This window comes from Rhodofomes roseus, assembly GCF_022264815.1.
Source record: "Rhodofomes roseus strain CIRM-BRFM 1785 chromosome Unknown C8Q71scaffold_1, whole genome shotgun sequence".
NCBI classification, from domain to species: domain Eukaryota; kingdom Fungi; phylum Basidiomycota; class Agaricomycetes; order Polyporales; family Fomitopsidaceae; genus Rhodofomes; species Rhodofomes roseus.
In genome coordinates this window covers 1,279,196-1,297,306 of record NW_025952957.1, presented here as the reverse complement: position 1 = coordinate 1,297,306, position 18,111 = coordinate 1,279,196, and the positions used below count along the sequence as shown (strand labels likewise).

Sequence of the window (18,111 nt, the reverse complement as noted above, 5' to 3'; positions counted from 1 at the left end):
TGGGTGTGCGATATGAATGGCATATCGACTCCAACGTGCGATGTTCGATGGATCCGGGTGTCTGCGAAGGCTGAACGAACCCGAAAATGGTGCTCAGGAAGCCTGTAGGCTGTTCGCGGTTACCTCTTGGACGTCCAAACGTTCAACATGGAATCACCGATATGATAGAACACGGCTGTGGCCGTGTCACTGCAACGGTGTCTGACGACATCGACTCATCGCCAACGGCTGAGCAGCGGTAGCCCCCTCCTCATTTACCTCAGCAGAGGTGAGTCAAGGTAGCGGGATGCGCCGAGTTGAGGTCGCACGTATGGGTTATCGCTGCATACACAGCCGCCGTGGTTTCGACTCAGAACACGGCATTTTGTGGATCATATCGGCAACCAGCACAAAATTAGATAGACGCACCAGCAGAAGGCGACAAGCGACTGGCAGAAGCCTTCTTCAATCGACAAGGCTCGACAAGGGCGTCGGTAGATTCAGGGGGCAACCGAGTACATACAGTACATCATTCCCATACTGAGTGACCGTTCGCCGACTTGCTGGCCTACCGGTACCGTTTCGGTTGCTTCAGTACAGCTGTACGTAAGTAGTCTCCGTTGCTGATCAGAAAGAGTTACTCAGATCTACGATGCCTGCGCAAAGATTATGACGACGCACCTCAGGACCCCGCCCAGCGACCGTTGGTGGAACATGCTTATCCCGTGTCAGAGGACATGGGCAAAATTGCCTCTCGCCGCCGGCCAACGTCCGAGCAGCGCAGAAAGGCTCCAACGCCGAGAGTTGCTGTACAGGAGTCGCGAGCGACCGGCAACAACTGCACTGACTGGGCCGTCGCTGTCGGAACCGCCGGTTTCTTGTCGTCCGCTAAGGTGCGTTAGGCAAGGACGACGTCACGGTGCCCTGGCGGGAACGATGACGGTAGAGGATTGCAAAGGATTCATCCGTGGCCAAGCAGCGGCCAAGCGCGAGCCACCAAGCGAGATCTCTCTCCGATCGGGGCACTACGCCCGGCGCCTACCACTCCGCGCACGCAGCGACAACATCCCACGCCGCCTCCCGCCTCTGCCCGTCGTGGTCACGTTGCGGCGCATGTGAGCCCGCTCTGACAGTGACCAGAAGTCATCGCTAGTCGTCGCTGCGTGCGGTGAGCTGCTGCCTGATCTGCTGGCGGATGCCCAAGTGTGATGGTACTGATATACCGTGTGTGCGTACAACCGCTCGGCAGCGTAGCGGCGGGCAGAGTGTCTCCACCCCCGAATTGAACGAGGATGCATAAGCGCCTGGCACAACGCTCTGCAGCATTACGGGGCGGCGTCGGCGGGGGTGGCTGTCGCAGCCGAGCTTCGCGTTTATCGGGCTGCGATGGGCGTGCCTTGTTCTGCCTTAGCGTGTCCGTGGGCGGGCAGCGGTGCGCTCGCTTGGGAGAGAGCCCGGTCCGAGCGACGGGCTGCGAAGGGTGGAGGTGGAGTGCGCGCGGTGGCGGCCAAGACGAGCGTCCGGCAGGATTGCCTTTCGCGGCAGACCCGCTCTGCAACGCCCGGCTGCGCCACTGTTCTACCGTATGTCTTGTTTTTGGGGTGTTCGGGGATAGCCTATCCATCACTCGCAGTGGCGTACCTAACGCTTCTTCCCAGCTTCCCTCTCTCGTCATGCAACCGCCGCGTGATCCTAATCGTATGTCGCTCCACCCAGGGCCACCCTCAAACCATTTTCGTGCGCTTCGTCGCGAACAAAGGAAGTTCGCAGGTATATAAGCCATGCTCGTCCTGCCAGCCCTCCCCCGTGCAACTCCATCTTCTCCGGCCGTTGTCCACCATGTCCATGTCGCCCTCCCCCGCATCGAGCGCAAGCGGCCACGCCTCCGTCTCCGAGAAGGGCCACAAGGAGACCGTTCGCACTTATGGCGCAGAAATGGACGCAGAGATCCGCGCCCATGCTCCCGCTCTGCGAGGCAGACGACTGACGGCCGCGCTTGCCTTCGTCGCGGGCACGGGGTTCACGCTGTTTGGGTATGTTCAAACTCACCACTCGAGTATGCGCGCCGAGTCTCTGACACACATCTGCAGTTACGACCAGGGTGTCATGTCTGCCCTGCTCACAGCGAACCAGGTACTGTCCTCTGCCCGATGCCCAGCGGTAACAGCCCCCTAACGCACCTTGCAGTTCGAGAGCACGTTTCCTCAGGTCAAGACAGGTGATGGTCAACCAAGCAACCACGCGACGCTCCAAAGTTTCATCGTCGCCATCTACGTGAGTAACTCACTCCTCCGTACCTCGGACATCTGTCAGTCGGGGCCCCGTGCCACGCTCGACGACCCTTTGCCTGGGATCAGCGCACAGGGAGCAGCTGCTTCCCGTCAGGGCATCTGGTTGAATCCACTGCAATTTGGTCAGATGATGTCTTTGCGGGGATCCGCCCGTACTGGTCGGAGTGCTTCTGGGTCCATTCAGTGGTTGCTCGCCTTCTATCTTGCTCTCCATTCCACGCACCTCGCACCTGACCAGGGTGCCATGATCCGAAGTGTTGCTTACGACCGCTCTACAGGAAATCGGCTGTCTTGTCGGCGCCTTGTCCAACCTCTGGCTCGGCGACAGACTTGGTCGGAGGAAGACCATTGTCCTCGGAGGGATCATCATGATCATTGGGGCCATCCTCCAGACGACTTCGTTCAGTTACTCGCAGATGATTGTTGCCCGTATTGTCACTGGTCTCGGTAATGGTTTGAATGTAAGTACACGCTTGTCCGCGCGTTTGTGTTTCGAGGCGCTAATCTTTGGGGTCTTACACAGACGTCAACTGTGCCATCATACCATGCCGAGTGCTCCCCAGCAGCCAAGCGCGGAAGTTTTATCATGATTGAAGGCAGTCTAATTACCTTTGGTATCATGATTTCATATGTAGGTTCTCCAGTGGTCCATACGAGAGCTAATGTTGACCACTCCCGCGTTTGCAGTGGATAGACTTTGCGTTCTACTGGCTCACTGGCTCCTCTGCGCAATGGAGAGTGCCAATTGCGCTGCAAATTCTCCTGGCTGTCATGATGGTCGGCGGTATTTTCTTCGTAAGTTACACCAGCTCCATTCCCATATTCGTCTGACACCGCTCTTCAGCTCCCCGAGTCTCCTCGATGGCTAGCCAAGCACGGGCGTAACGCCGAAGCACTCGCAGTCATCGCGGCTCTCGAGAACAAGGATTACACGGCCGAGTCGGTGCAGCTTACCTATCATGGTATCCGCGAGGCCCTCGCAGCCGAAGGAACCAACTCGCCAGCGCGGTCTCCTATCCGCGAGGTGTTCACGAACGGCCGCTCGCAGAACTTCCGTCGTGCATGCATCGGCGTCGTGAACCAGTGCTTCCAGCAGATCTCTGGTATTAACCTTATTACTTAGTGAGTACACTCGCCGCTTTGTTGCTGGATTCAAGCTGACTGGGTGCCCCACAGTTATGCTACGCTTCTCTTCCAACGCCTCGGCATCAACGACGTGAACTCCCGCATCATCGCAGCGGCGAACGGCACCGAGTACTTCCTCGCCAGTATCATCGCCATTTTCCTCATCGACCGGGTGGGCCGTCGGCCACTCATGCTCTTCGGCTCGATCGGACAGATGGCGACCATGATTATCCTCGCCGTCTTGGGGTCTGTCGATTCCTCAGGCGCAAAGGTGGCATCGGCTGTCTTCCTCTTCGTCTTCAACTCGTTCTTCGCGATCGGCTGGCTCGGTATGACTTGGCTCTACGTGAGTAGTCTTGGCACACTTCGCGCTCTGCTAGGATATTGACGCTACGCACGGTAGCCCGCTGAGATCGTCGGTCTCCGCATTCGTGCGCCTGCGAACGCGTTCAGCACGGCATCGAACTGGATCTTCAACTTCGTTGTTGTCATGGTTACGGGGCCTGCATTCAACAGCATCGGCTGGAAGACTTACATCGGTACGTAGCATCTCTCATACCCGCTTACGAACCTTCGCTAACGAACATGTGAATGCAGTGTTCGCCGCCCTGAACGCGTTCATCATCCCTATCGTCTACTTCTTCTTCCCCGAAACTGCCGGTCGTTCTCTGGAAGGTGCGTTCATCATGCTTCGCTCGTAGCCGAGGCATCCGACTGATCGGCACACTGTATAGACATGGACGTCATCTTCGCTCTCGCGTACAATGAGGGCGTCTCACCGGTCGGGGTCTCACTTCGCAAGGACGTGCCGGCTGCAGGCACGCCAGAGGCCGACGAGATCCTCGGCGTGCGCTCCAGACGATCAAGCACAAGCAAGGAGGAAGTTGAGCGAAACAAAGAGTAGACGGGATCTACGACCTAAATCGAGATGAGTGAGACGACACCATCTCCTTGTAGTACTACAACCACCGCACTGCACTCCACGATACCGCAGCGAGTTTCAATACCCATGAATCTCATGAATGCTATCTCATGTACTACGCAACCACGATCCACTAGCTATCGCAATGTAATAAAGCTGTCTTGTTTTGCCCGTAGTCATCGTTGTGTTTGATTCTGAGAACTGAACGAAGTTGTGACAAGGCGCGTCTAGTCACGGTGTGACGCGACGCGTCGTGTGGGAAGTGCTTACGTGGACGCGTAAATGATCGCGTAGCGCGGTCGCGTCATGCATCTTTTGTCCGCAACTCCGCGAAGGTTGTTGTTCAACTTCGACCCCGTGGCTGGTCGCGTCCCTCTTGCTGGTGCACTCGCCAGCAATGTCGAGCCTCTACACCGCGCTGCGCGTCTCACCCAAGAAGAAGCGTGCATATGCCGAGGACGATGACGACCTCCTTACTCCCAAGAAGCTACGCACTGCGTGAGTAGTATCTAGTCTGATGCACGTGTGTTGAACTCTAAAGTGAACTGGGTTCGCTCCTCGTACAGTCCCCCGACGCCCCCTGCTACATTGACGCGTCGGAAGGTCAAGCCGGATGAGGTCCCCCTACCACCACACCTGTCGCGTCTGTTCAACATCCAGACCGCGCTGCAGCAGGCCCTGGCGCATGCTCTCGCGACGTGCGCCGTCGCGCCTTCCGAGGACACGGGTATCGTCCGGAACGTGCTGAACCATCTCTCGCTTGCCACATACCATGGTCTTACCACGAAGTTCGAGGTCAATGATCTTCGGAGGCTTTGCTGGCTGTGGGAGTGGGACGGCAAGACGTTGCCTGTGGCGGAGGCTCCAAGATCGACAGGATCCGAGATCAACGATGAGCGGAACCCTTTTCTCGTCGACGAGCCCGCGCAATCACCATCCAAGAAGACCCCGAAGAAGGTTGCTGTAGAGGACGATGAAGAGAACCCCTTCCTCGTGGATACGCCTACTAAATCGCCGACGAAGAAATCCCCAACGAAGAAGACTCCCAAGAAGTTTGTGGCCGTCGAGGATGACGACGAGAATCCTTTCCTGGATAAGACGCCCAAAGCATCGGGATCGGTGCGGACGAAGGCCAAGGTGAAAGCCAAGGTCGAGGACGACGAGTACCCTCTCGCTCTGTCTTCCCCCACCAGGTCGCCATCCAAGAGCACGGTGCGCGAGGACAGTCCGGACGATAACCCATTTCTCGAGAATCGGCCCGTCGCGTCATCTTCCAAGGACTGGACCCGAGGTGGAATGGGCTTCGTCGTGAGTCAGACAAGACATTTCTCAAAAGCCTCGAACGCGAGAGTCGCAGCCTACGGCATTGGCATCGAGGTAGAGATGGACATTGATAAGGGTATGAGCGGTGGGATGGCTGCTGTCGCTCGGTGGACAGCAGCAAGCGAGTCAAGACGGAAGGACGTACGTACGAAGCTCGGACAATGGGTAGAGGTACGCTTGTCTTCCGTCGCATATCAGTGCTGCGACACTGACATTTGTCGCTCTAGCTACACACTGGCAAGATCACTGTTCCTCAGCTCCCTACAGCGAACTTGCCGTCTCTTCCCAGCACATCCAAGCCTTCCTCTCTCACTCGCCTTCTCGCCGCTTCCTCTCCTAAGTCGCCTTCCTCGGCCTCTATCCTGGCGAGATCGTCATCACCTACACCTTCGTCTCCGTCCAAGTCTCCATCCAAGCTCCCACTTTGGTCTCCGTCCAAAAGGCCACATGAGTTTGCCGTACCATTCCCGATCACGCCCTCCAGCAAAGCGGGCACACCAGCGAAGAATACCATTTTCTTCCCGAAGACCCCTTCCACGCGTGGACGCTCAGACTCGATCACTAGCCTGCTCACACCCACAAGCTCTCGATCGCCTTCCCGAACGAGCTTCATGACCCCCAGTAGTTCTCGGACTCCTTCGCTATCCGGGCGGAGCACGCCCACGGCAAGCGAGTCCGGCTCGGTGCCTTCCACACCAACTCACCAGCGTGGAGCGAACGCAGCGACTGTTCCGCAGACGCCAACGAGCTCTCGGCGGCAGGCACTGTATGACCGCGTCCGGCAGCGCTCTCTCACAGCATCTCCTACGAAAGGCATGCTCGGTAGCAATGCTGGGGCGAGCATGAGCAGGGATCAGCTGAACAAGCTGAGTCAGGACGAGGTGCGCCGACGGTGTATACTTGGACGGCTAGGGGGTGTCGCAGAGAGCGTATGGATGTAGGCCTACTTTATATCCGATCCTGACTTCTACTGACCCGATGTTTTCTGTCAGGTTCTTCTCGAACCCGGGCGGATCGACGTCTGCACCCACCGTACGCAAGCGCCGTATGATGCCTGCTCCCGAGGTAGCAACTGCTGTGATCAAGTCTTCGCCTGTCCCAATCTCGTCCGCAGAGGCACAGGAGTCGCTGGACCTCCTGACAAAGCTCTGTCCATTCTTCCTTCGCCCACTCGACGTCGATGGCGAGGAATGGCTCGAGATGCCTGCGCCAAGCACGAGCGCGGAGGCTGAGATTGGATCCAAGGCGATCACGAGCAGTCCAAGCAAGGTTCCTACTAGTCCCGGGAGGATCAAAGGCAAGGATGAGAGCGCTGAGGAGCTGAGAACGAGAAGCCCGAGGAGAGTAAAGCGGGAAGGTGCCGGCCTCCGGGAAGTCCGAGAGAGGATCCGGAAAGAACTCGAGATGAACGATTGAGGATCTATTTTTGCGCTATCTAATGACCCGGAACGTTCATTTGTCACTCGATTTGTACGAGAAATGTCCTTTTGTTTGCCTGACTGCTCCACAGGCTGTCTTGTTGCACTAGTACTACTGGACCCTAGTCATGATTTGTCCACGTCATTTACGTAGTTTTGTCGCAGTATACCCGCAGTATACCAATGTACCTCATGTCAATTAGGTCATGTAGGTTTCTTTCAGCATCGAGCAATGCCAGCCGAGTCCTAGGATCCCAATTATCATCGGAGTGAACAGTCTGCACATCGACTAGACCACTCCCTGGGAACCAGTACATGCTGTACATTTTGTCCCAAACAATGGCACTAAAAAATAAGGAAGATACAAACACACTCAGACAAGCACCCGAGCCTTCGCCTCCTGCTCAAACTTCTCACAATCGACAACCGTCCCATCCCTTCTGCTCTGCTCCGCCGCAAACACCGTCAGATGGCTCTTGAGCACCTCGCTCACGTTCGTGCCGAGCAGTTCCTGCTGTCCGGTGCGCACTGCCTCTACGAAGGTGCGGATGAGCCCGATGTCGCCGCCGCCGTGGTTGCCGCCCTCGCTTTTGGGCGCGTGGTGCGTCGTCTTGCCCGTACGGAAGTCAGTCACGGTGAAGGTGTTCATGTCGCCGATGATCTCGCCGTGCGAGAAGTGCAGCCGGCTCTGCCGCTCGCAGATGCGCTCGGTCTGGGCGATCATGGTAAAGGAGACCGTCGCACCACTGGTGTACTCCAAGTTCACAACCTGAGAATATGTAATGTCAAATGAACTGAGGGTGTTGTCGTGGGTAAGAGGCTGACCTGATTGTCGCAGACGTTGTTATCATGCTCATACACACAACGCCCATACGAGCCGTGGCGCAGAGCAGACGTTACGTTCTCGATGTCCGGGATCCCATCTACGATCGTAGCGACCGGCCAGCCGATCTGACCCTTCTGCAGAGGGTCGAGGTAGACTGTGTGTAGAGTTTAGGACAAAAGAGTCGGTTTGAAAGGCTCGTGAGAGTCTCACTCTTCTTTGCGCTATATGGACATGTACGTTCATATGCACAGTCGAAGCACCGCTTAGCATCGCTAGCCTCCTTCGGCTTGTTCTCGTTTCGGAAGTGCAGCAATGAGCCAAAGGAAGAAACACGCTTGGGCGTGCCACTGGGGCTGAGCCAATGGCACAACAGGTCGATGTCGCTGAGGACTTGTCAATGGAGAACAAGCACATGGTTATCACAAACAGCACGTACTGGCAACTTTTGGTCATAAGCGAGAAGCTGCATTCTTCCTCCTTCGACCAGTTCCCTCGCACATATGAGTGCGCAAAGTGGAAGTAGCCAATCGGTTCTACATGGACGACGTTGATCAGCTGTCCAAGTTCACCGGACAGCACGATCTCGGATACCGCCTTGTTGTATGGGGAGTAACGCAGAACTGCAGCTGATCAGCCACCTGCAGGCTAGTTGCCTCGAAGAGTCCTGCGACGTACCATGCCCCATACCAAAGATGATGTTAGCCTTCTTCACGGCAGCCTCCATCTTGATGCAGTCCTCAACGCTGGTCGCCATAGGCTTCTCGCAGAGAATATGGTACCCTTGCTCCGCAAAGGCGAGTGTGACTTCCAAGTGCATGCGATCCTGTACTGCAATGATGACAGCATCAGCCAGACGTTTCCCAACCGTGTTGATTGTCTCCTCAGATGCCTTCAAGAGGTCTTGCCAGGACTCGAAGACGAGCGTCTTGTCAACGAAGTGAGCCTCGGACATGAGCTTCCGCGTCTTGGGACGCGGCTCTGCAACCGCGACGACCTTGCATTTGTTCGGCTCAGCTATAGCGTACGCACTATATGCCTGCAGGTGCCATTCACAGCTGAGTGGGTGCTATTTACACGCGGGCGAACGTAACGGACCTTGCCTCTGCTGCCACAGCCCACGATGGCGAGGGTGACAGGCTCGTTCGAGTAGGATGCGATGTCAATAGCCATCTTGGACGGGAGAGAAGAGCGATCACCCCTAGGGGAGCGCTTCCAGGGCTTTATAGCTGTGCTTCTCAGAGGCATATTGCGGTCCGGGGACTCAAGCTATCGTGGTGCGCCGAGCGGCAGGTGTATGAGCATCGGGCCTGGGCAGGGAGCCGGATTGGCAGATAGGTTCCAGATAGAGTGCAGCAATCAGGGCCAGAACAAGCCGTTTGTCCGACAGCCTCAGCGTGCTGCGTCGCCTGCGTTCCTAGATTATGTATGAGGACGAGCAGCTGGCCTCACTGAGCATGCGGGTGCGATGTTCATAGACGCCCGAAGCGATAGACAAAGACGGCGTCTGTGATTGGTCGGTCGATGTAGCAGGTTCGAGCGCTTGAGCTTGAGCTTCGAGGGGAACGAGGGTGTTTGCATAGCGGAGGGCATGGATAGTATACACTGTAGCATCGGGTGGTCGAGGACGCGGTTGAGTGCGTCGTCGTTACCGACCACGACCACGCCAAGCGCACTGCACGTGACGCGCCCACCGCGGTTGTGGCTGTTGAACGACAATGAACGCAGCACTTCCGACTGGCATGCCTCGTCTTATCCCGCGACTGATCCAGCGTCTCCAGGCTACCCGCACAAAACCAGCTCCTGTCGTTCCGCCAGAGAGGCGACCGCAACCCAAGCCGCTGCGCCTGCCGTCAAAGCCCCGCCCACGTCCGCCATGTCCATCACTTTCCCCCAGAGGCCGGACACAGTCTATAGTCCTCGATTCACTGCGACCCATCATGGCCGTCTCGCGCTGGCGGAGGCACAAGGAGCCTGGTCCCCGTATTCGACTATCTCAGAGGAGGAAGCCAAGTGATACAGAGGATCAGACGGCTCCTCGTGCGATGACAGAAGAAGAGAGGGAGCTTCAGGCGAACCCGTATTGTAAGTCTGTATTCGCAGTGATTCCGTCAGCTAACTATCCTCCAGTACGAATGTTGTCCACTCCTATAAGAAACACCATCATAGGCAATAGCTCCCTTCCAACAGGTACGTGTACGCGGTGCCGGCGAGAGTCGTGTGCTGACTCCGTATCAGCATTCCTCATCCGTCTCTCCGTGAAACGGGTGCCTTCGCCTCAACACCGCATCATAATCTTAGTAGCAGACACACTCGAGCACCCTGCATTTAGGAAACCCACACGCCCAGGAAAGGGGGTATACGTCTCCTGTCGGAAGGAAGCAGTCAAGGCGATGGATGAAAAAGGTCAGTGGATATCCCGGCCGGCTCGTCTGCTATAGCTGACTTCCTTCAGGCAATCACAAGCGGGTCCATCAAAATACTAGGAAGAACACCGCACTGGAGGAGCAGGTCGGCCATTTGTTGCGTGTCCGCATCCTGCAGGAGCTGCGTGTACTTGTGAGACATCTCAAGCGTAGACTCGAAGGGGCGACGGACGCGCCTCTTCTCCGAAGACTTACCCGAGCTGAGTGGAAGGAATTGAAGGCGTCTGGTACCATCCCACAAGAGGATGCAGTAGCCGTGCTTGTCGTTCCGCCCGTAAACAAGAATCCTGCCACGAGAACACGGCCAGAGCCGTCTATGTCGTCGCTGCCCCCGCCAGGAGCTGGGGTACCCAACGAAGATGGTGGTCGACCGCGAAACCCGGTCTCAACGCTGATGCCTACCACTACCTCCGATGCATTTGAAGATGGAAAGCTATCGAACATCCTCCCTCATGCGAGAGTGCCATTGTACAACGGCGTTGCACTATTCCCCGATCCACAGCAGCGGGCGTCGTGTCACAAATCTCTAACGGAGTTGCTTCACGTCGAGCGCCAGGCTCGGCGAAGAGAAGCCGCCCACTCTGCGAGGCAACAGGGTCGCTCGGAGTCAGCATCGGAAAACGCAGAACCCGGCAGCAAGGATACTGCCAGAAGTCGTGGGGACGAAAAGGGAAGCCATGCGTTCCTGCTCAGGTCGAACGCGAAGACGATTCTACGAGCGGACACGGTCCCCTTGACTATCGCGCTCTGGAGGCTTCGGATGTGGGAGGGGCAAGGTTGGACACTCACAGGCGAACGCCGTCCATGGGGCGTATGATAGTACTTACACTTATACTCATTCTCTCGTGGACGCATGACGCGCTTCATTTCCATGCAAATGATTGCAAGATAGCGATACGCAGACTACAATACACAGTGCTCAAGGTTCCACAGCCATCGGTACAGGTTCGTTGCCGTCTTTCTTCGTGAGTGGCATGCCGAGGACTTCCTTGCCCTCCCAGAATTTGGGCAGCTCGTTCCCTGGAACGAAGAGCCGCTCGACGCTGTCCTCTGTGATCACGCACATGCGGATGACACCGCCCGAGGAGCCATCTCTTGACATGGCGAGCGCAAGAGCTGTGATGTCGCGTCTCAACGAATGGCTGAGCTGCGACGTGATAAGGGACTCACTGTTCTTGACGAACTCGACCGTTTCGTCCCTGCCCCAACCGTCACGGTATGTGGCATCGCAGTATCCATACACGTAGGTGGAGCCAGAGCCTTGTCGTGCACAGAAAGGTTAGCTTGTACATTGGCGCGGTTATGTCGAGGACGCACCTCCAATAGCCCATGGCTGCCGGAAGAGACCTCCACCAAGAGGAATGTTGTATACACTGGGGCCCGCCTCCTTGTCCCACCCTGCTACAATGATACCTGCGGAGAGCGCGTCCTTGTTCTCGTAGCAGAATCGCTCGAACACGCTTGCCGCCGTATGGACTGGTGGCCGTTCGCCGTGCGTTTGTCTGTGCGCCAAGGTCAGTACGGTCTAGCGACGCGGTATCAATCGTAGGGGCACGACGTACGTGTATAGTTGGAGATAGTAGTGGACGTAGTCTGCGATCGCCTGCGTGTCTGCCGCGGAGCCTGATCGACAACAGTAGATGCGGTCGTGGACGTGCGTGAGCTTGTCCGTGACACGGTTTGCCTATGCTAGATGTCAGGCAAAGCCTCAGGAGAGTATCCCAAGAGCACATACGATATAGCTGCCGGTCGTCGTCCGACTATCCGCGCCCACTACAACGCCGTCCCTGAACTGGACCGCCATGATGGAGGTCTGCGAGCGGTCTTCAATGAGCATGATCTCGAGAGCGCAACTGAGCCACTTACACCGAGGTTGACCTCCCCAGACTTCAAGCGGCTGATATCAATCGTTTCCATGGTGTGGTGCGGGGTGAATGAGAAGAGATCGAGCGCAGAAGGAGAGCGGTATGGTGAACGCGCGGTGGAAGGGAGATGTGGCTGAAGAGGTGACGCGTCTCGACGCGCGTCGGGCGGCACGCATCTTCAGCACTAGTCGCTACGTCCGTTACATCGCCTTCCTTGCATTACTCTCCCTCTCCCTCTCCATCAAATCTGACAACAAGGTTGCTCCGACGCCATGGCTCCGACTCAGTTTGTCTCTGCGTATAAGCAATTGCAGCAGGCGTTCAGCGCGCGTCCCTCTGATCCCAAGAAATGCGCCTCGCTCCTCGCCTCACTCAAGGTGACCATGATTCACAGCACTTCATGAAGATATAAAACTCAAGTACATTTATTTTGATAGATAGCCTTGAGTGAGCTGGGTCTTTTGGTCCCGATGGGCGAAGCCAGCCTCGAAGACATGGTCATGGCCCGTACGTCCGTTTGTTCGACCTCTACTTCAACAACTGCTCACTCGCGTGTCGCGCACAGGTGATGTACTCGAGATTGGCGCGTTCTTCAGCATACGGTCGAGAGACATCCCTTCCTTCGACCGCTACTATTCGCAGCTCCAGACATACTACAACGACTACAAGTGCGTACCATAGTTTTCCCCTGCACCTGCGTTGGGCGATGCACTCTATCTCACGCTCATGTCTACAGCACCGTCCTCCCCCCATCACCGCGCGAATACCCCATCCGCGGCCTCTACCTCATCCGCCTCCTCACGCAGAATCGCATAGCCGACTTCCACACCACCCTCGAGTCGCTTCCTCTCGCCGCAGACTCCCTGACCGCGAACCCCTACATCCAACATCCTGTCAACCTCGAGCGCTGGCTGATGGAGGGCAGCTACAGCAAGGTGTGGAAGGCACGCGAGGAGGCACCCGCGGAAGAGTACAGGTTCTTCGTGGACAGTCTTATGGAAACGATCAGGTACACGTCTACTAAGTCGTGTTGCGTGACATGCTGACTGAATGCGTGCGTCCTTGAAGGAACGAGATTGCAAGTTGCGAGGAGGCGGCGTACGAGAGTCTACCGCTCAAGGATGCAGGGACACTGTTGTTCTTCACCAGTCAGAGCGAGCTGTTGAGCTTCGCTAAACAAGTAAGTTCGGAGCGTGACCTTGCACACGTAATCTCACTATCCTATTCCATAGCGTGGATGGCAGGTCAACCTCACAGCGGGGACAATCACATTCGCAAAGAAAGGCGAAGAGAAGATCGAGATCCCGAAGGAGAAGCTGATTGCAGCGAATCTAGCACTTGCGCGAGAGTTGGAGCAGATTGTATGAACGTGCACAATGGACTCTTCCGCTTTGTTGTTTTCGTATATCTTTGAGTGCACATTCAAGACGCATTGTTAATCTGCAGCTGGGTTCCGACGAGAGTTGACAGCAAGTCCGAATACAATACACAATCAGCACATCTAGTCGAAGTTCTCCAGGCTCTCCTTGGCTTTCCGTGCCGCTTCATTGTACAGATCCTTCGGTACCGGTAGGTGCAGGCCATCCGTTTCATCGCCGATCCAGGACAGCTCGAGCTCGAAGTCTTTTTCCTTGGCATCGTCGTGGACCAGGTAGATACTACAGAGAGTGAGATACAAAGCCAGCTGATGAGGAGATACGGAACGCACATCCTGGCAGCCTCAAAGACCGCTTCTCGTGTTGATAGCTCTGTAAGCTTGAGCTTCTCCAGCTCAGTCTTCGCCAATTGCCGCCCCTTCCCCACTGCTGCACCGTGGTAGCCCTAGCGGGGACGTAAGTTCTTCACTTCGAATATACGCAGTATTCAGGCGTACATAGGAAACGCCACTAGGCTCGATGATGAATAATGCTGGACCAGTCTTGTCCACTCCACCGATGATGGTGCTGCAGCCGAATGGACGGACAGAGGAGTACAGTGTGTAAGCCTGCACGTAAAGCCCTACGCGCTCCACCAGTGACTACGAAGGGTAGCGATGTCAGCGCGTGTCAGCAGGTATCTAGGCCAGCACTGTACCTGGACCGTCGGAGGTGAACGCCACATCGTGAAGAGACCCGCCACCTCGTCTCTTGCACGGTTAGCTAGATGCCGGCCATCTGCGAGAAGACCTGACGATGCCTGCCATATTGCCGTTTGTGCGAGAAGGATACCATTGGATACTATGCAGACATACCATGCCGATGTGCTTGTCAATCGTTTGTATCCGGCGGTTCGCATCCGGGACGAGTAACTTGGAGTGGATGATCTTCTCGACAGCCAATACTACACCGTCTTTGACCCGCAGCCCGATGGCGGTTCTAAGGGAAGGAAGATTCAAAAGATGGTTACCGAAGTAAGTCGCCAGAACATACCCAGAATTCTCGACTGCCTTGTTTGCGTACTCAACCTAGGCGGGGTGTATGAACATGAGTGCGCTCCATGACGCGTCTCGGGCAAGCCATACCTGGAAAATACGGCCATCGGGCGAGTACGTGCTCGCCGACAAGTCATAGCCCGTTCCGATAGATGTCATGTCGGTGGATGGAGGTCAAGGCTGCGTGGAAGGACGATGCAGGGCGGCGGCGGATATGGAGGACAGGACGCGCAGGACGCGCAAGCTGGGGACGTGCAACGCGTAGGCGTGCGAACATTGCCCGCTATGGACGCCGACGCGTCGAGGAATGACCACGATCGAGATCCAACTCGACGCGACCAACTCCCAGCCAGTGGCAGAAATGGACAAGGACAAGGAGCCCGACTGGAATGCCCTCCTCAAGGACCACCCCATCTTCTCTCTCCCCAAGAGCGTCGCGGGCATCGGCGGCAAGGGCGAAGCATCCCTCCAGCTCTCCCTCAGCTCTCTCCCCGACTTCAAGGACGTCGACCCCCTCCACGATGGTCCCACACCCTCCGGCAGACGGCAGGTCATGGTCATCAAGGACTCCGAGTTGATAGTTGCTGCTGGAAGCGAGATCAGGATAACCACGCTGGCTGACACGAAGTTCGGTCGGGCTACGCCCAAGTCGTACAAGGTGCGTGCAAGGACATTCTCTGGGTACCTGAAGTTCAACCTGGACACGGCCCTAGGTCCTGCACACACCCAATGTACAGTTTGAGATTCACCAGATGACACTGAGTCCTCACGGGAAGCTGCTCGCTGTAGCAGGAGCTTTCCAGGTCGCTGTGATAGTCCTACCTCGCGCCGGCTTCACCAAAGCGGTCCCCGCCACCATCGACTGCAAGTGCGTCAGTCTTGTCGACCTCTCTGATATATGCTTGACCTTTTGTATCACACAGGTCGCTCCAAGTTGGGCAAATCTACCACGCCGCCGATTCCTCTGCACCCGTGGCGAAGATTGAATGGCATCCATGGGGTGACGGCGGTACCACTCTCATGGTGATGACTATTGACGGGAAGCTACGGTACGCCTCCTGGTTCTACGCGTGTCAAATTGTTCCAGCTAATACCATGTAGGGAGTATGACGTCTCTGTGGACCCAGAAGAACCGCAGCAGGTTCTGTCCTTCGTCCCTGACAAGAAAAAGAACAGCTTCCTCGCAGACGAAGGAACAGAGCGGGAAGTTGCCTCTTTTGCCTTTGGAAAGGGGAAGGCAGATTGGGGTCCCCTCACCGTGTACGCCATCATGCGAAGCGGCGACATCTATGCAACTTGCCCTTATATGCCTCAGAATGCGTAAGCACTTCGTCTTGATTACAGACACGTCTCCTCACTTCCAAGCAGTTCGATACCTTCTGCATATGTCCACGCACTCGAGTGCTTTGTCGCAGCAAAACAGGAATATCTCACCCAGTCCCAGGGAGAGGGCTCCTCTTCACGAAAAATGACGCATCTTTACGACTTCCAGTATAGATACGTCACAGCACTCTTGAAGCAACTTCCCCCAGGAACTGTCTACCCCGCTATATCTCGCCCTGTCCCCATGCATCCTCCAAGAAGTATCAAGGCTCTTCCAGTGCGCCAGGGCCCCTTCCTGCTCCAGCCTTCGCCAAGGACTATCGACGGCAGCGAAGGAGGCGACGCCACGGACATTGCATACATGGCGTTTGGCAGCGATGTAGAGGAAGGCGTCGAGGGAGAGACAGAGCGACTGGGTCTTGTGTTGGCTTCTTTCCAGGATGGCAGAGTGGACGTCTACCTCGACGTGGAAAAGGTCGAAGCGAGATGGGAACAGAAAGAGGTCAGCTGTCTTCTCATGCCTCCTAGGTATGACTCACTGACACTTGATACAGCGTCACGATGGCGATCTTCCAATGCTTGCTGTCTACGAGACCGTTGACCTCGGAATCATTTCCACGCTCCAGAAGATCTCTGCATCGACGTCACAACGACTCGTGGACTTGGTCGAGGGTAATCATCCAGTATTATACCCCGATCCCATCAACCAAGACACCGTATACGTCTACCACGCCTTTGGGATTCATGCTCTACAATTCGAATCGATGCTACGGAGTCTGGCTCTTGCGCTTCGCGACGATTCGTCGGACAAGGACGGTAGCTCGTTGGACACGTCGCTCCAAGTATGTAAAGGAACGGAGGTTCACCCTATCATATCCACATTCGATATCGAATCAAGGTGATTGCTTCTGTTGTATACGTATACACAGTGCCTGACGTTCAGAGCAGGTCGTCAAGCCCTATAGTAGGCGTATCGGTGCCGGGCGATGTGTACTTGACGTACAGCATCTTCATCTTGACAGCCGCCATGCGTCTCACGGTATTCCCTCTCAACCTGCGCTCAGAAACCCCTTACTCTGTATCGTCAGAGTTCCCTGCACTGAAGGACAAGGCACCATCACCGAAGCTGCTGCCTGCTCCTGAGCAGACGCAGTACGACAACCTCTTGGGCAGTGAGGTCTACTCCATACCTGCTATCCTCGCCAATGCCCAGGGTCTACCAGCCTATGCGCGACTATCACTCCCACCTAACGCCAAAGCAGAGTTCATGGTCACCCCGGACACGCTGCGCTACCTCGGCAAAGTGGCCGAGCACATCACATCCCAGATCCGCGACGTCGTCCTCGCGCACCGTGTGGCGGAAACGCGGGCACAGCTGCAGTTGCAGGAGCTCCAACGGCAGCGGCAGCGGGTCAAGATGATGCTCGACAAAGTCGCGCAGTTAAAGGACAGCCGACGGGAACGCACCGTCAAGAGGGTGGAGGAGCTGCAGGCTAGCCAGAAGGCGATCATGGCGCGGGCAGACGCGGTCTTGCAGTCCATGGTGCAGAAGGCGTCCCCAGCGCTGAGCGAGAACGAGTCGAAGTGGTTCGAGGAACTCAGGCGAATGAAAGCGGAGGTGATGGGAGTTGGCAAGTATGACGACAGGGCGTTGTCCTCTCGGTTGAAGCTTGTGAGTGTCTACAATCATCCAGTTGGCAGGTCTCTGATGTTTGTCACGCTTGTAGCTCCAGAAGGAGGTTGACCGCCTCTTACCTCAGCTGAGAGAGATGAAAGAAGTCGACCGAAGACGGCAGCAATTACGTGGCTCCGAAATGCTCGGGGTTACCCAGGCCTCGGAGCTTCGCAAGCGGTCTGGCGAAGAGTATGTGATATTCTCCCCGACGCAACTCATTAGTTGACAATATTGTCCAGGCGCAATAGGATTGAATCAATGAGGAAGGAGTTGGTTCAGCTCGCATCAAGACTCGACATGACATTAGAACCACCTCCTAACCTCAAGGAGCCGGCTGATACTTGACATGTCTTGCTACACCCTAGGGACCAGCTTGGATTCTCAGCGCATATTTGTCACTCAACATCACTGTACATACTCCATCTTGTTGTATCATACCCGCACTCGTATTGTATGTATGACCCTGCCGAAGTGTATCATGACTTGGGACTAGGACGCGCGTAGTATACGCGCGATGCCACAGGTCACCTG

At 56.2% G+C, this 18,111-nt stretch overlaps 8 protein-coding genes across 8 annotated transcripts; 5 read left to right on the top strand and 3 right to left on the bottom strand.

Annotated features, from left to right (window-relative positions):
• The first annotated feature begins 1,227 nt into the window (after positions 1–1,227).
• Positions 1,228–4,492, top strand: C8Q71DRAFT_730575 (general substrate transporter). Its single transcript, XM_047922109.1, has 12 exons — positions 1,228–1,562; positions 1,638–2,012; positions 2,070–2,112; positions 2,167–2,253; positions 2,549–2,731; positions 2,794–2,901; positions 2,958–3,065; positions 3,115–3,392; positions 3,447–3,741; positions 3,799–3,934; positions 3,993–4,070; positions 4,130–4,492. Exons 1-12 carry the CDS (start codon positions 1,366–1,368, stop codon positions 4,297–4,299), a joined length of 2,058 nt encoding a protein of 685 aa, XP_047784738.1. The 5' UTR covers positions 1,228–1,365; the 3' UTR covers positions 4,300–4,492.
• Positions 4,493–4,714: 222 nt separating this feature from the next.
• On the top strand, positions 4,715–7,200 carry C8Q71DRAFT_865357 (uncharacterized protein; the record flags this gene model as incomplete). The annotated part of the gene is made up of 5 exons (XM_047928274.1): positions 4,715–4,815; positions 4,884–5,169; positions 5,482–5,811; positions 5,868–6,577; positions 6,633–7,200. 5 exons carry the CDS (start codon positions 4,715–4,717, stop codon positions 7,054–7,056), a joined length of 1,851 nt encoding a protein of 616 aa, XP_047784737.1. The 3' UTR covers positions 7,057–7,200.
• A 121-nt stretch (positions 7,201–7,321) lies between these two features.
• C8Q71DRAFT_730569 (uncharacterized protein) lies at positions 7,322–9,536 on the bottom strand. The gene is made up of 6 exons (XM_047922108.1): positions 8,980–9,536; positions 8,560–8,920; positions 8,321–8,504; positions 8,095–8,267; positions 7,884–8,038; positions 7,322–7,827 (listed from the first exon to the last, which is right to left on the bottom strand). Exons 1-6 carry the CDS (start codon positions 9,127–9,129, stop codon positions 7,432–7,434), a joined length of 1,419 nt encoding a protein of 472 aa, XP_047784736.1. The 5' UTR covers positions 9,130–9,536; the 3' UTR covers positions 7,322–7,431.
• C8Q71DRAFT_800784 (uncharacterized protein) lies at positions 9,537–11,147 on the top strand. The gene is made up of 4 exons (XM_047925944.1): positions 9,537–9,966; positions 10,012–10,071; positions 10,120–10,287; positions 10,337–11,147. The coding sequence occupies exons 1-4, from the start codon at positions 9,600–9,602 to the stop codon at positions 11,122–11,124; spliced, it is 1,383 nt and encodes a 460-aa protein (XP_047784735.1). The 5' UTR covers positions 9,537–9,599; the 3' UTR covers positions 11,125–11,147.
• Positions 11,148–12,340, bottom strand: C8Q71DRAFT_730566 (20S proteasome subunit). The gene is made up of 6 exons (XM_047922107.1): positions 12,174–12,340; positions 12,043–12,120; positions 11,870–11,991; positions 11,625–11,809; positions 11,478–11,567; positions 11,148–11,423 (listed from the first exon to the last, which is right to left on the bottom strand). Exons 1-6 carry the CDS (start codon positions 12,222–12,224, stop codon positions 11,227–11,229), a joined length of 723 nt encoding a protein of 240 aa, XP_047784734.1. The 5' UTR covers positions 12,225–12,340; the 3' UTR covers positions 11,148–11,226.
• Positions 12,341–12,444: 104 nt separating this feature from the next.
• On the top strand, positions 12,445–13,539 carry C8Q71DRAFT_697937 (proteasome 26S subunit; the record flags this gene model as incomplete). The annotated part of the gene is made up of 6 exons (XM_047920000.1): positions 12,445–12,549; positions 12,610–12,679; positions 12,738–12,852; positions 12,909–13,181; positions 13,241–13,352; positions 13,405–13,539. The coding sequence occupies 6 exons, from the start codon at positions 12,445–12,447 to the stop codon at positions 13,537–13,539; spliced, it is 810 nt and encodes a 269-aa protein (XP_047784733.1).
• Positions 13,540–13,629: 90 nt separating this feature from the next.
• C8Q71DRAFT_19487 (20S proteasome subunit) lies at positions 13,630–14,879 on the bottom strand. The gene is made up of 7 exons (XM_047916899.1): positions 14,673–14,879; positions 14,581–14,615; positions 14,403–14,526; positions 14,246–14,347; positions 14,046–14,189; positions 13,881–13,993; positions 13,630–13,830 (listed from the first exon to the last, which is right to left on the bottom strand). The coding sequence occupies exons 1-7, from the start codon at positions 14,739–14,741 to the stop codon at positions 13,674–13,676; spliced, it is 744 nt and encodes a 247-aa protein (XP_047784732.1). The 5' UTR covers positions 14,742–14,879; the 3' UTR covers positions 13,630–13,673.
• Positions 14,880–14,907: 28 nt separating this feature from the next.
• On the top strand, positions 14,908–18,098 carry C8Q71DRAFT_826054 (uncharacterized protein). Its single transcript, XM_047926293.1, has 9 exons — positions 14,908–15,240; positions 15,296–15,450; positions 15,506–15,631; positions 15,684–15,902; positions 15,951–16,407; positions 16,460–16,803; positions 16,854–17,577; positions 17,633–17,769; positions 17,820–18,098. The coding sequence occupies exons 1-9, from the start codon at positions 14,944–14,946 to the stop codon at positions 17,923–17,925; spliced, it is 2,565 nt and encodes an 854-aa protein (XP_047784731.1). The 5' UTR covers positions 14,908–14,943; the 3' UTR covers positions 17,926–18,098.
• The last annotated feature ends 13 nt before the right edge of the window (positions 18,099–18,111 follow it).